We start from the raw sequence: 16,280 nt of genomic DNA, 5'->3' as shown, positions 1-16,280 counted from the left end.
ACCTTGGTCTGGACTCAGACCACATGACCATTTTCCTCTGATTCACAGCTCTCTATCAAACTGATGGTTGTTTAAGAAATGAGAAGCTGTTCTCTGCATCAGTGAGAGTTACAAACCTTGCAGCTAAAATGTTAGTCATTGCAGTAATTATCCACTGGAAGGCATTTCTATTCTTAGTTAAATCCAGGTGGGGACTTCTATTGGCCATGCTTTGTATTTTATACTGATAACTGCCAACCCCCCCAAAAAACAGCTGTAGGTTATGAAATGCAGAGTTAGATAATAATTCTCAGGACAAACTCTCTACTTTTCTTTTTTTTCCTGTTGTTTATATGCAGAGCTCAGAATTTAAAGATTATTACAACAACATTATTGTAATATATTGCAATACAACAGGCTAAATGTTTAGGTTATATAATGTTTAAAAGGTAAACTTCAACTCTACACCATCCTATTTTATTAGTTTTTTGTCTGGCAAAAATAAAAGTAAGTTAAATCTTTTTTTTTTTTAAGTTAAATCATTATTATTGTAGCGTACACTCCATATTATTTCCACTCCATTGTGTTGAAGAGCCAGTGGGCGGAGCATATGAAACCTTCCCGGATGTTACCGTTGTCTACGTCACGTAAACAGGAAGTGCTATGCCTGAAGCGGCGAGTTTAAGAAGCTAAACAATTAATGAGTTTACCAACTTACAATAACATGTTGTTTCAACTCTTACAAAGTGTACCAACACACGCGTTGAACTTTGCAGTAGCTATACTTAACATTTGTTGCCAGTTTGGGATTTGCCTCAACCTGGAAGATTTGTCTGTGCTCCGTCGTTGGAAACAGTTCCATTTGCTACTATGCTAATTTAGCTAAAGAACATAGTGGTCGGTTTTTGGCAGATTGACCCAACATTTATCCTCAACAAGACTGCAGAGATACGGTACTTAGTTTGCTAACTTGCAAACTTCACAGTAACCATTACACAGCTTTTATTAACGCTACGTGTATGTCGACATTATGGGAGAAAAGGAACTGAGCCTCATTGACAAGAAAATATCAAGGTAACTACACGCAACATTTTTCTCTCTTTGCACAAAAAGTTGTTGTTACCTATGAGAAGTGTCATTAACAACACCAGTAATACCCACACGAATTTTTCCATTATAAACACAATCAAGAAACATAAAAGTACCTGCTGTGTCGTATCTTGTATCATATTCGGATTATTGTTAATAATGCATTGATATTTAAGCGAAAGTGAACATCAGTGTCAGAAAATTAAAGTTTCACAGTCTATCATTTCTCAAATAGGCTCTTTTTTTTTTAGCTTAAGAACTCTATTTCATGGAACTGCATGGAACTGTGTACATACTCTCAGCATTCCTTGTAGACATAAAGATATAACTGATTATGTAAAGTTATACTTCTGACATATATGTAAATACACTATTAACTTTAATAATAATAATAATATTTATTTTTGCTTGTATAAGTGATATTCTAAGTCTGTGAATCTGTAGGAACTAATTATTCAACAGTAAATGAATTTAGAAAGGTTATGTACAATCAAATTATTGTAAAATATGCTCTGCTCTTAGCTGTATATATCACTTAAGTTGTGATATATCTGTTCAATAAAAGTTTATGAGCATATTTGTAGTGTTTTAGTTCCAGCAAAGCCTTTTATTATGACTGATGAACACAGCGACAAACTGCTGTCCCCGTGTCACCGTTCCCATCTGTCCCTGTCACAACATACCTATTTATCTTCATAAAAACTTATCATTCAAACATTTTTATCCAATATTGATCACAATTGTAGTTTGACATCATAGCTAAAGCCCATTGTTTCATTTAGTATCAATTTCGTATGAGAACAGCATGTTTTGTACATTTGTGTAAAGTGAAAAAAAGTGATGTTCATTTTGAGTCCCTGTGTCACGCAGTAGTTATTCAAGTATTTTTACCCCAAAATTTTATTCCTGTAAATTGTAACAAGTACTTATTGAGACCTATTCATACATGTGTTAAAAATGGAGATAAGTTATTTAGTTTTCAGCACAGAGCTTACTGAACATGAAGTGTGTCCTCATGTCACTGCTTGATCATGTTAATGTCGCACTTAGTTACTGTTATGTAATAATTCTTTGCAATGTGGTGTACTCCACCAGAGGTTTAATTTCTGGAAGTGAAACAACAGCTGTCAGATAAATAAAGTGTTGTTATAATTGCAGTAATTTCCCCTGGGGTACAGCATAGTTTAAGCAATAATCACAGTCCAAATTAACATACCCCAAAACTGTGCTGGAGCAATAATCAAATTGGATGTTTTTGGTATATCTTTACTGTTGCAAACTTTTCTCTGCCCATTAAAAACCTTTAAAATGACCATGAAAGAAATAATTTAGAGAAGTAAAACTGAATGACTTATAAGGAATCACAAAATACACAGAAATCACTGATTAAAGCTGTTTAAACTGTAGTAGTACAAGGCTGAAGTTCGCTCATTAGTTCATTTTGGTAGATTATTATTAATTTTACAAACAAGTCAGGCAAAAATATTTTTAAAATAAATACTTGCTGCCTTTTGGTTGGAAAAACAAGATGTGAACTTCAATTGACCCTAGTCAAAAATATTTCAGAGTTATTTGTAATGAAAGTTTGTGAGCAAGGTTTGGGTTTGTGCTGAGTGATCAAATGGTTTCTTCATTGCGCATGTGGTCTTGCCTGCAGCCTGCTGAAAGTCCCACTGTTACCTACTATAACATCACTGAATCTGCACTGCAACAACATCCCAAGGATCGAGGGCCTGACCTCAGCTTGGCAGCTACGACACTTGGACCTTTCCTCCAATTGCATTTCACAGATTGAGGGTCTTAGTTCCCTCTCTTCTCTAAGGACTTTGAATTTATCCTGCAACTTAATCACCAAGGTTGAAGGTGAGTCGTTAATTACCATTTTACTCATATGATAAATGTTATAGTGAAGTGGGAGTTCCTAAAGTAATTCATCTTAACTGGGCCTTGTGTTGACTGGGGTGTTGCGGTCACTGCTTTATGAGCTGTAGAATCACTCAGTTGTTACTGCTCCCTCCCTTTCTCTCAGGACTGAATGGCCTTGTAAACTTAACAAGATTAAACCTGTCGTACAATCAGATAAATAACCTTACAGGTAAGTTAAATACTGACTGAAAACAGTTCTTTGTACATACATAGACGTTAATACAGTGACAAGTGATTGACATGTGACTGGTGTTGAATCCTGATGTTGTTATTAGGCTTGTTATATCTTCATGGAACGGAATATAAGATGAAACACCTTAGTCTCCATAGCAATCACCTGGACAGCATCGATCATCTACTGCAGTGCCTGCTGGGATTACAAAGTTTGAAAGAGGTCACTTTAAGCAAAGATGGCAGAGACAACCCTATCTGCAGGTCACCAGGTAGGGCATGAACAGCATATGTTGATGTTATGGTGTGCAACATGGTGCCAAGGTTGCTGATAGGTAAAATCCAACACTGATATAAATCAGCTGCTGGGACAACGTTCAGAGTGCAGAATGTGGACCACAGCACACAATACACAACTGACACAGGACTGACACAGAACTGAGAAGGCACACCGCTGCATCTCACATGTAGCTCCGCCCACCTTCTTCAGCCTCAATCTCACTAAGTGCACAGAGCAAAGAGCACCATAAATCAACATATAGAGCATTTAGAACAATAATTCCTATTCTATACCATATACTATCACTAATTTGTCATTTCTTCCATCAATTGCCACAGTACTGTGGTAGCAAAATGCACAAAAGAATGCACTGAAGTATACGCCATATATCATTACAGTACTGTGGCAACAAGAGGCTAATGAGTTCATGTAACAGTATCCATGACTGGCTCTAGTACAAATGCTAATATTTGATTGGCTCTGTGGCAATAGACAAACTGATATTTTGTGCCACAGTACTGTGGCAGTAGCCATTGCCAAATAAAAAACTGCTGAATGATTCTCAGCATTGCCTACAGTTGTTAAATGGAGACATATAAGTGTGAGAAGTGTGGCAAATTTTATGGCGCTTAATACATTTCTGCTGCCTCACACGGTATATAAAGCACTGGCATATATTTATGCACAGTGTAGTCTATAGATAGGCATTAGATTAATCAGTTGACCAGTTGATCATGCTGATCCTTTTGCATTTTGAGATAATTGGCATCTGTGATTATTTTCCCAATATCAGTTCCTAATTATTTCAAGTGAACTGTAAATAAAAATAAAATAAAAACAGATACATGTGCAATACAGGCTACATTGTCAGTGTGGCTGAAGTGAAACAATGTTAGCACTTCACATTACAGAGAGCATAATAGAGCAACTGAGGCAAATGGTGCAGACAAAATGATGTTTTTATGAGTCATCTGTTATTATAGTCATACTGTGGTATTTTGTCAAATCTAAAATAACAATAGCTATATGATGTGGCTGCCTTGCTCTCTAAGATATCTGCACCAGTCGATCACCAGTTTTATGTTAGTAAATGTTAAAAAAAACAAAAAACTAAATGACTCCAGGGCAAAAGCTAATATCACAACAGACATTAAACACAAGATAATACATATATGCATATAAACAAATTATGCATACATGCAGTAATACAATAAATAGTGCTGGATATAATTTCATTATCATTGCATAGTTTATCTGCCTAAACACTGTGAACAAAATGTACTAATTTGAATGTAGTCGTCTCCTGTGTAGCACCTGACCTGTGACAGTTTCACTCATTATTCAGTTTATTACATTACTATATCTTCCCTCTTCTTTAGCATATACTACAAAAAGTGTAACACCTGCACAAATATCTGTTTATACATGAAAAGAGGAACATGTTGAACTTTGATTTTTTTATTTTGTGTTGTTTTTAAGTTGTCATTTACTAAACTAGAGGACCGTTATCAGTTGATGAGGCATTGCTTACTGATAACCTGCTCCTCCACTGTAATAACAGCACACTGAAAGTCTGAAACACACTGAAAAACACTCCTCCCATTACTCATTTTCCTGTCTTCATCCAAAATCGTATATTTAATGTAATTTAGTACAATCCACTCTGCCAATACACTTAGCATTGCTTCATCATCATTAAATAAGTAAAATTAATAGCATATGTAAGGTAAACACCAGCAGAGGATTAGTTATTTTTATTATCATCGACTATTGCATGATGTTTTATGTGGACCATTTAGACCCTTGACGTAACATGAAGTACTTAGTGTTACAGTCTTTGTGGAGAGCTATCCCTCTTCACCTTGGTACATTTTTATGATTTAATATTTGTGCCTCTCTGCAGGTTATCGAGAGATTGTTATACAGTCATTGCCTCAGATCTCCGTTCTAGATGGCCTAGACCGCCTTGGAAATCCATCGCATTTAAGTATAGACAAACTAGAACTACTCCCTGGTTTAGAGGACTACGTGGACCTCCTGTTTTCTTCGGATACTAGTCAGCATGACGTGGTAATTTTTGATGGTGTTATAATGAGTATACTTCATTGCATATTTGTTCATGCATTTTCATCCTGCACAATTTCATTTTTTAGAGTCAGTTTTTCTATTGTCTATTTTTCTTTGTCATTACAAGCAAGATAAGCATGGTACCTTCTAATTCTAAAATGTAGTACGAATGCTTACTCATTAAAGCAGTTTAAACAAATTTAATAACACTGTATCATTGTGGCAGTCATGACTTCAATAAACTATCATTTCATGTACGTTTATTATCTGAAAATGTATTAAGTGTCACAATTGCCACGGCTTAAAAATAAATGAGATTTTGATTCTGAGATAATAAGTTTGTACCAGTGGGTGTATCTTAGATAAATGGTGTTCAGAAGGCTCCCTCATACATAAAATGTCAGGTATCCACACATACACAAAGATGACATCAAAGAAATTAATGGTGCACAAAAAACAGCTATAGATGTAATCCACAAACTAGACAGTTGAAAAGAAAGAAAAACAACTGAACTTACTTTTCATTTCAGGTTAAAGGGAATAGTCTGACCACACCACACATCGATCAGGCGCTGACCCAGTTTCGTCAGAGGATTGCCTCAGAAGCAATCACAGATCCAGCCCCACAACTGGATCACAAGCACTTCCAGCATGCAGCCTCCACTGTGGCTGAGCCAGCAGACCCTCATAATGAAGAACGCCTCAGGAAACTGGAGCACCAGGTGTCCAGGCTCATCCAGCAGGTACTTTCTCAACTCTGTTGAAAGCTATTAAGTTATTTAACAAGAAGTATTTGAAAGAGGAAGGGGTGAAATAAATTTCTAGAAATAGAAAGGAATAGAAAGTGTGAGAGACAGACAGTATTCCTCAAAAACATACATTTTTGAATTATTTAATGTGATATCTAAGTATATACCGCTTCAATATGGATTACATGTATTTGGTTATTCACAAACAAATTATTCAGAAAAATCCTTTAAGTATTTATTTATCTTCTTGCATGTTAACAGTCTGTATTTCTGCAACATTATTCAAGGCTCCTGCCAAGGACAAACCCAGTACTACTATCCAGTCTGTGGTGAAGGTGCAGAAAGCAAAAAGGGACACAGACCGCACATCAGAGAGTGAGTGTGACAGCGGGAAGGAAAACAGGAGGCGCACCAGGATTCCCAAGCATCGTAATAGCATAGCAACAAGGATGAGCCCAAAGGAGACAAAGAACAGGAGATCTGATAGGTTTGTGCATGTATATAGTTAACAGATTTTTCAGCTCTCTGGGTATAGACATTATATTCCAGTGGATTGTTTTGCTGTTTAATTAAGATTATTACTCCATGATTTGTAGCAAGAGTTGTGCTGCTCCTATAGGGCCCCAAATTCCACACAAGCAATGGACCAACTAAGTTGTGATAATGTTAAATAATTTTAATCTCATTCATACACATGACCAACATTTGCTGTCACAGATGTTTACCATGTGGTCAAATCAAATCACACAAATTTGCCTTGAGGGACAATCTGTACAATCTATGACACTATGCTTTTTGACCTTCAGTTTGAGTCACTGTCCCAGTCCCTGAAAATGCAGTAAATTCAATTTGATAAATATTAGGGTTTAGAAGATATCAGACAGGTCTTTAAATTGAATTATTTTCAATATATCATTTAATCATTTCAGTCATTTAATTTCTTTTTGTTAGTTAGTCAGAGTATAATGTGTGAAATTCCAGGTGTGATGTTATAGGGCCTTAAACACTGAACCTATTGTTGTCTGTTTCTGTTGTACCAGCACTTATCTGTTAATAAATAGCAGATTAACTTAAGTCACTATAATAACCATTGTTCTAATTCTGTGTAGGACAACATACAGAATATACTACTTACCTTTACGTTTACTGTACATTTACTGTACTACATACAGTGCTTGAAGAAGAAAAATATGATCTATACAAAACATCCTGGAAAGTCCCTCTTTCAGGACAGAGATGCAAAATTAGTGAAGAAATTTACACACACAGATTTTTTCATTGATTATGTGTAATATGCAGCAATGGAATTTTGCCTCTTGTTTAACATCTAACAACCTGATCTTCAGGTATCTTACAGTTGAGAGGGGTGATGACTTTTTTTCTCTTCCTTGTCTTTGTTAGAAACTGTCATCTCACTCCCATGATTAACGACCGTGCTTCTACGGTCTACCCCATCATCCTACTTCATCAGCCACTGATGGCATGTACTTAAGATTCAGTAATTTAAGTAAAGTAAGCTCCCCATTGTCCTCATCAACAGCAAGGTGAACTTAAAATATTATTTCAGCACTCAATTCAAAGTGGCTCAAACTTTGTTTACCTATAAAAGTGAGCAAGTCATCTACTCTGACCTTTATTGAACCAGGCATTTGCTTGAGGGCTATTTATAATCAATTTTAAGGCTGGTTCAATACCTGTGATTTGTTTTATGTGCAGCGATCAGGAGAATCATAAACAGAAGACTTCAAAGTCGGCTGTAGGGCCTAGGAGGAAGGCTGGCAGCACAGGGGGTGTAGACACAGTGGGGCCACCGAGGAGAGGACCTTTGAGATTTGGCGAAGCCTCTGGCGCTGCGAAAACCAAGTCTTCTGGGGAGGAGGAAACCTACAGGGTACGGATGAATAGGTCATCTGCAGACTGATAGACAGCTTCTATTTTTATTGGATGAATATTTTATTTAAAAAAAAAAAAAGGTTATGTCCTTTTGCAAGAGTGAAGCAGTCGTCTTCTTTGTATTTGTCCAATATATACAATAATCTTGTGTGCTTTTACACATTGTGTAATGTGCATGTGTGTGGTTCAGACTATTGTGGAAGAGCGTGACCAGGAAAGGGAGAGACGTTGGAAGGCGGAACAGGCAGTAAGGAGACTTACAGAGGAGCGAACATGCCTACAGGCGAAGGTCAGCGAGGAAAAAGACCTCCAGAGTTTGGCCCTGCACACCACAGACAGGTAAGGATATAAACACATTTGCTTGCATGTTCTGTACACACAAAATCATGTACATTCATTTCTTCTGTTTCTCTAAGCAGACATCATAATAAAAAGGGATAATTGAGATAGTCTCTGTGGATTTTTGTTGTCAACTGCATAATGGAATCTCATCCATTTCTATCCTCTTCATTCTTTGAACTGCCCCTCTTGAGACCTGAGCCTGCTGCCTGTCTTATTCTTGTACAAAGAGTATCTACCCTACCATTAAAATCCCTCACTATCATTGAACCAGAGCCTCTCCAGACATAAAATACCGATTTTTGCTGTATTATTACCCAAAACCTTAAAGAAACTTGGCATTTGTCTATAGTGATGCAGTTATATAATAAAGGAAAGGCTTTTAATCTGTACACCCATGTTGATTATATGCCTTATATTAGTATCACAGAGGCTATATTTATCTGTAATTAAGTAGTCCTATCTGGGTCCCTATACACATAAGACCATTTGGCAGAGAGTATTCTTTCTGCTGCATTGTAGAGATAAAGGCAGGTGTAACTGCATTGTGCTTTGTTCTTGCTTGCTTCATACCCTGCTTAGATAAATCTGCATTATGTCTGTAATTAGAAACACGCTGACAAGCATATGTCAGCACTATTACATGAATCCATCTTAACTGTCACTTTATAATGATACTGAGAACGGCTGCTACTGTTGACTCTCTCTCTCATCAGGAGGTAGATTACAGAGAACATCATCATGGCAAATTTAGAGGGAACCACATGACATGGCCCTGCATTGAAATAGCGGTTTGATTTTTATTTTATTTTTTGCTTTTTTTTACCATGCTCTTATTTGTCCTTAATTTCCAAGTTTGTTTTTCTCATCTTTTCCTTTCCACCAGACTGATTTTTTGTATAATAAATTTCCCTTTTTCCATTTTCACCATATTTCCATTTTCACTTCCTTGAGATTATGTTTTTATTGTGCTATTATGTCAGATTCTTTCAATTTCACAGGCTATCACATTTTTCACTCAGTGAGATAAACCAGAGGACAAAGAAAGACATTATATTAATGGCTTTCTGCTCCAGTTTCAATGTACAGAAAATAAATATTTAGAGAGTTTCTCTTGCCACTTATATACCCTCATTGGGGTTTCTTCCCATTCAGACTGAAAGAACTGTTGCTAAAGGAACGATCGAGCTGCTCTGAGCTGCAGACTCGTGTGGAGGAGCTGGAGGGGAGATGTCTGTCCCTAACCCAGCAAGTGGAACAGGCCCGCAGCAGTGAAGAACAACACAAGGCTGCACTGCACACACTGGAGGAAAGTATCTCCCATGGAGAGGCACTCAGGGCTTGCCAACAAGCTGAGGAGGTACAGGAGCTTGTTTAAAAACTGTGAACATTTATCAACATTTCAGTGCAAATAGTATTAATCCACACAAATACTCTGATAAAAATGCAAAAAAATACCATTCTGTTTTCTATAGACATCGTTGTCTAGCATGGAAATTTCTGCATTGGTTTGAAATGTTTTTGTAGTCTGCTGAGTGAATAAATGCAGCCAGACCAAAAGTTTCATTGAGGAGGGTCATTGAGCTCATACATTGTATGACAAGTTTGGATAAAACATGTGCTAAACTTCCTCAGATGAAGAGGTATCAGGAGCTGGAGAACAAGGCAGCAGCTCTGAAGAGGGAGTTGGACATCCAGAGAGCTTCAGTACGTCAACACAAAGACAAATTACAGCAGCTGCATGAACTGTTGGCAAGCAGAGAACAAGAACACAGGTACAGTATATGCAAAACTTTTATGAACCACTGGGGAACAAGAAACATTACATATGTCCCTATTTAGGGAGGGTCACTTAATTGTAATAACATGGCTAAAATTTGCTGTATCTATATTAATGGAATACCGCCTAATTGTTGTAGTGGAAGGATGTTGGTCACATTTATCATATTGAAAAACTATTTTACAATATCACGATTTGTTCAGCGTTAAATGTAATTAACTTTTATTGGTGCACCATCGGAAGTCATGGCATCTTAACAACATACAGGCTATCCTGTAAGGGAGTCATCTCAACAAAGTTGTTCAAGGGCCAGATTGATTTTAACAGGGACCGTGTGGGCTGAACTAGCCAATTATTGTTTCTCTCTTCTACAAAATATACACTGAACAAAAATATAAACGCACCACTTTTGTTTTTGCTCCCATTTTTCATGAGCTGAACTCAAAGATCTAAAACTTTTTCTGTGTACACACAAGGTTTATTTCTCTCAAATATTGTTCACAAATCTGTCTAAATTTGTGTTAGTGAACACTTCTTCTTTGCTGAGATAATCCATCCACCTCACAGGTGTGGCATATCAAGATGCTGATTAGACAGCATGATTTTTGCACAGGTGTGCCTTAGGCTGGCCACAATAAAAGGCCACTCCAAAATGTGCAGTTTTATCACACAGCACAATACCAGAGATGTCACAAGTTTTGAGGGAATATGCAATTGGCATGCTGACTTCAGGAATCTCCACCAGAGCTTTTGCCTGTGAATTGAATGTTCATTTCTCTACCATAAGCCATCTCCAAAGCTGTTTCAGAGAATTCATGAAGAAGACTGTGCGAGGAAAATGGTGGTCACACCAAATACTGACTGGTTTTCTGACCCCCCTGGACCACCCAATACAGTAAAACTGCACATTTTAGAGTGGCCTTTTATTGTGGCCAGCCTAAGTCACACCTGTGCAATAATCCTGCTGTCTAATCAGCATCTTGATATGCCACACCTGTGAGTTGGATGGATTATCTCAGCAAAGGACAAAGGAGAAGTGCTCACTAACACAGATTTAGACAAATTTATGAACAATATTTGAGAGAAATAGGCCTTTTGTGTACATAGAAAAAGTTTTAGATCTTTGAGTTCAGCTCATGAAAAATGGGAGCAAAAACAAAAGTGGTGCATTTATATTTTTGTTCAGTGTATTTATTTTATTTGTATAATCCTACATCTGTGTGAACAGACTCAAGCCTTTGACTTTGGCTTGACTAGAAAATGCTCTTACTCCTCTGAACGAGGCAGTTAACTAAAATCACACCGGTTAAAATCTGAATTTCTGGAAAAATAATTGTTGAATATGAAAATTTAACCAACTCATAATGGTCAGTGTGTAAGGTTTATGAGGATCTCATTGCAAAAATGGAGTATAATACTCATAACTATCTTTTAATTAGTCTTTAATCATTTGAAAATAACTATTGTGCTTTCATTAGCTTCGAAGGAGATGTTTTACACACCCTTCGTGAAGCCCCCCATGCTGTGCCTCCATGTTGCTACAGAGGCTCACAACAAACTTATTTCAATTTTACGGCCAGTGGCATCAACCCTGAGGTTGTATAACCATCAACTACTATGCTGAGTGTGGATCAGAATTATTATAATAAACTACTAATAAAAAGTCCAGAATAGACAAAATAAACTTTGAAGACTTATCTGTTTTTAGCGGCCACAGAAGGGGAAGGTACGGCTAAAGGTTTGATTCTTTGCTAATCATGAGCTGACACTAGGATTTATAGTGTCTTAAAAATGAGCAGAGCAAACATGTATTTGGATTGTTTAAATCATGCCAAGTGACATCTCAGTTATTATTAGAGTTGCCAGATATTCTTTATACAGAATTACCATTTTTCTTCTTCCTATTTTCTGAATTTATTAGTAGTTTATGGGCTGGATGCAAAGCTTTGGTGGACTTTGAATTTGTGGATGTCCCATTTTTAACTAATCTACCATTTTTCATAGGAAACAGCTAGAATTACGCCTACAGCCTGGTGGGGCAGATTTTCGTGAGGCAGTGGCAAAGGAAGTTGCCTCAGTGGAACAGAGACATGCCCACAGAGAGACAGAGCTGCAGGAGAAACTGGCAGAGGGGAGGAGACAGTATGCTGCTTTGGAAGACGAGTTCCGCATGGCATTAACCATCGAAGCTACACGCTTCTCTGAGGTCTGATAAGAGATGGACAGCAGCCATACAGAGATGAAATATAATCATTCCAATGTTGCCCTGCCCATTTTTTCATTCCGTCTTTCATACCATCCAGCTTAGAAATGATTACTTTGTTCAGTTAAAAGTGAAATGATTGAACTACAATTGACCCCAATCTCTATAGACTTTTTTTCATTCTCAAAGCTGAGATTGAATTAGATCATTTGACTCTGTTCATGATTGCCACAGGAAGAAAGTTATACAAAAGGATTGTGCTTGACTCTGTACATTCCTGTTATGGTTACACATTCCATTTAGTCTCTGCACAAATGTAACCTGATTCTTCAGCCTGCACAGTTTTTAACTTTAAATGCAACCTTTTGACCTTTAGAAGAGTCTGACTAAGATATAGCCTGCCAACCAAACTGTCACTGGTGAAACCTTTCAAAGATTGCTTCCTGTGAATCCATTACCCTGAAACCTATTCTGTCAGCCCTCAAATGTGACATTGATTGATAAAATTGACAAGTCAAGTAATGCTCAGACCAAAATCCTTCCCTCTGTGTAACTCTTAGGTTTTGCAGCCACATTTAATTCTACGTCTTCACTCTATTTCTGTAGGTAAAGCAAGCATGTGATCTGATGACTGCAGAGCTCATGGAGCTAAAGGCAACCCTCACCCATTCTCAGCAGAGAGAGAAGAAATCAGCGTCCTTAGTGCAAGAGCTCACAGCTATGGTCAAAGAACAGAAGAACCGCATATCAGAGCTCATCAAAGCCAAGAGAGACGCTGTCGCTGATCTAAAGGTACAGCAGTACAATAACACCTTTGAGATCTGCACTGCATGGAGTTTAAAAGCTAAGAGCTTGATTTTTTTTTTTTTTTTTTTAAATCACATTATTAATAGGATTGAGGTGGTCATGTCTGGGCATCAGTCGATGTCTTTTGAAATTGTGCAGTTTTCGCCTCATCATGGTCCAGCTGCCTTCCCATCTGTCAGGCATGACAGATGGCAGTTGATTATTAATACTGTCTGTCTGTCTGTCTGCCAGGGCCGTCTGCATTCTTTGGAAGCAGAGGTGGAGCAGGACCGCCGTCTTGGTCTGCAGCTTGAGTTGCTTAAAAAAGACAAGGCGAGGCTATTGTCTCAGCTCACAGCTCAGGAGTCAGTGATAGATGGTCTCCGGGCAGAGAGGCGAATCTGGGGCCAGGAGCTGGCTCAGCAAGGTGAGAGTAAGCCATGGGACCACTTTATGTCCACTTTTGCCACTTAGTATGAGCCCTGTAATACTTGACGCTCACAGCTAGTTTTGCTTCTTTATTGAGAATTGCAGTACATGTTTTCCCTTTAGTCTTTTTAACTTGATAATGCAGTGTACACATGGGTGGTCGTTATTTGCCATTGGCCAAGGGAGTCTCTGATAGCAATTTGGAGAGTTAACTTTGAAAGAGGCAAAGACTCTGTGGCTCAATACTCCTATACTTTGATGTGTTTTGTTTGTTTTGTTCTGCCACCTAGTGGTTATTTTTGAACAAGTCAGAGTTAAGCAAGTCAGTTATGTTGTACCCAAAAAACAACATGGATGATCAAATAAATTAATATAGAATAATCTAGTAAAAATAATCAGTTGTGGTGTCACATTTAGTGCTATAATGAGAGGCAGTCTAATGCATTATTTCATTCACATGTGTGATAATCCTAGGAGCATCTTTAGCACAGGACCGTGGACGCCTGGAGGCCAGGATAGAGGTACTGGGGACCGACCTGGAAATGCAGAAAAAACAGAACGAAAGGGACAATGATGCTCTCAAGATCAAAGCCAAAATCATCGATGACCAAACAGAGACCATCCGCAAACTCAAAGAGGTAGTAGAATACTTGAAAATTTACAATGTGTTGAAGGAACAGCACAAACAAATGAAAGATATGCCAGAGGCAACTTGTTTTTCCACATTTGGGCATCTCATTATATTTTGAAGACACACTGAGACGATTACAGGAAATGGCAGTAAATTTCTGACAAATTTAATGAAAGCACACATGACTTGTTTCTTCTTTGTTCCACATCTCCGTTTCCTGTTGTTCAGGCCCTGCAGGAGCGTGACGAGCGTATCCGCAGGCTGCAGGAGGAGGCTGTCCAGGCCCAGAAGATGTTCCAGCAGCAGCTCGACAAAGAAACAGCCCTGCTGGCTGAGCTCAAGGAACGACTAGAGCATCTCAGCTTGCGTAAAGAGGAGCTGAAACAGCAGCTGGAAGATAAGGAGGTGGAGCTTGAGGAGGTCAAAAAAGTTTACAGGCAAGGCTTCCATCATAATCACAAATACATAAACACTTCTGCTCTGGAGTGGTAAAAGATAAAATGAGGCAAGAACAAAACTAAAAGTCAAAGTGGATTATGATCTGATCCAAACCCTCAGTATGCACAGTGCATGTTAAAAAGGCCTGAACCTATTTGTAGCCAACTCATGGTCTGAATCACTGTCCATTCAACTTCCACCTCTGCTAAATCAAAGCAGTTTCTCATGTCCCTTGGTGTTTTCTCTTCTTAGTGATTCCAGTAAGAAGTGGCAAGGGAAGGCAGATCTGCTCACTCGCCTTGAGAGCCAGGTGAAACGCATGAAGGAAAACTTTGATTCCAAGGAACGTTTGCTGCTGGAAGAAAGAGATAAAGCAACAGAAGCACACAAGTATGTTGTGGTACCAAACAGAAACACTTCTGTTGGTCCGCTCATGGTCAGCATCTTGGCATCATTACACACCATTTGGCTACAAAAGAAATATTTATTCTTGGATTACCAAACAGTATTATGCATACACCAGCCCTCTCACTTCAAAATACCTAGTATAAACTTGTGTTTGATATTTTGAATAACACCCACCAGATGCCTTTGTCTAGTATTATTTTGTGGTTGTCATCTTGCAGAGCTGCGGTAGAGAAGCTGCACTGCGTGGATGATGCATTTCGTCGACAACTGGAATCTATCCAAGTTTCTCATCAAGCTGAGTTACTACAACTGGCAAATGAAAAGCAGAAGCAGATAGAACATGCCAACCAGAAGGTTCATATAAACATGGGGACATTTGTTTTTGTTTCTTTGCATTTCAACCAATGAAGCATTAAGTTAAAGTTTGATTGTCTGTGTGTGTGTCTACCTCAGGTATTTGAAGTGGAGGAGGAGATGCGTCAGCTGCTGGAGGAGACTAATGCTAACAAAAGAATTATGGAAGAGAAAATGAAACGTCTCACCAGTGTACTGAAAGACTTTTAACGTTAAATTCAGACTGTTTAGCAGCTACGGTAACTCATTTAAAACACTGAAGGACAGCTGTGTTTTCAACATGTATCCATCAACTTTGATCGATTTTGTATGTTAAATTGTTGTTATTATGATTAATTAATAAATTATTTCTGAACATGTGATCATTGACTTTTATGGTAAGCTGACAAAATGGTGTGACTCCAATGTTTTTCTCTTCATGTCTGAAAATAACCATGTTTACTTCTTTGTGGCTGTACAGAAATTCAGGAATAATGGGCTTACAAACTATAACTGTTCTGTACACAAGCTCAGTAGTGTGAATCTGGTTTTGTTAAGGAAATATGAAGCTGGTGATTTGAAAATACTTGTGGTAATAAAGGTCAGGGGTGTCAAACTCATTTTAGTTCAGGGGCCACATTCAGCCTAATAAAACATAAAGTGAGCCGGACCAGTAAAATAATGTAAATAATAGGATAAGAACTTAGAAATAACATCAACTCCAAAGTTTTCTCTATGTTTTTGAGTGAAAAAAGTAAAATTCTGGAATTAAAGTGTTT

General features: G+C 37.9%; 1 protein-coding gene across 2 annotated transcripts; it reads left to right on the top strand.

Annotated features, from left to right (window-relative positions):
• Positions 1-651: 651 nt before the first annotated feature.
• On the top strand, positions 652-15,872 carry lrrcc1 (leucine rich repeat and coiled-coil centrosomal protein 1). 2 transcript variants are annotated; one of them, XM_030161285.1, is made up of 19 exons: positions 652-1,053; positions 2,726-2,931; positions 3,098-3,163; positions 3,270-3,437; positions 5,349-5,512; positions 6,043-6,255; positions 6,549-6,748; positions 7,978-8,152; positions 8,345-8,493; positions 9,649-9,853; positions 10,129-10,268; positions 12,278-12,479; positions 13,083-13,268; positions 13,515-13,689; positions 14,166-14,329; positions 14,551-14,759; positions 15,013-15,150; positions 15,387-15,522; positions 15,622-15,872. In XM_030161285.1, exons 1-19 carry the CDS (start codon positions 1,010-1,012, stop codon positions 15,730-15,732), a joined length of 3,051 nt encoding a protein of 1,016 aa, XP_030017145.1. In that variant the 5' UTR covers positions 652-1,009; the 3' UTR covers positions 15,733-15,872. The 2 variants fall into 2 exon arrangements, with proteins under 2 accessions (XP_030017145.1, XP_030017144.1); XM_030161284.1 differs by having other exon boundaries at positions 5,349-5,515.
• The last annotated feature ends 408 nt before the right edge of the window (positions 15,873-16,280 follow it).

The sequence above is a fragment of the Sphaeramia orbicularis genome, chromosome 17 (genome assembly GCF_902148855.1).
Source record: "Sphaeramia orbicularis chromosome 17, fSphaOr1.1, whole genome shotgun sequence".
Classification (NCBI taxonomy): domain Eukaryota; kingdom Metazoa; phylum Chordata; class Actinopteri; order Kurtiformes; family Apogonidae; genus Sphaeramia; species Sphaeramia orbicularis.
The sequence above is the reverse complement of the archived record's forward strand: the minus strand, read 5'-3'. Positions and strand labels throughout refer to the sequence as shown.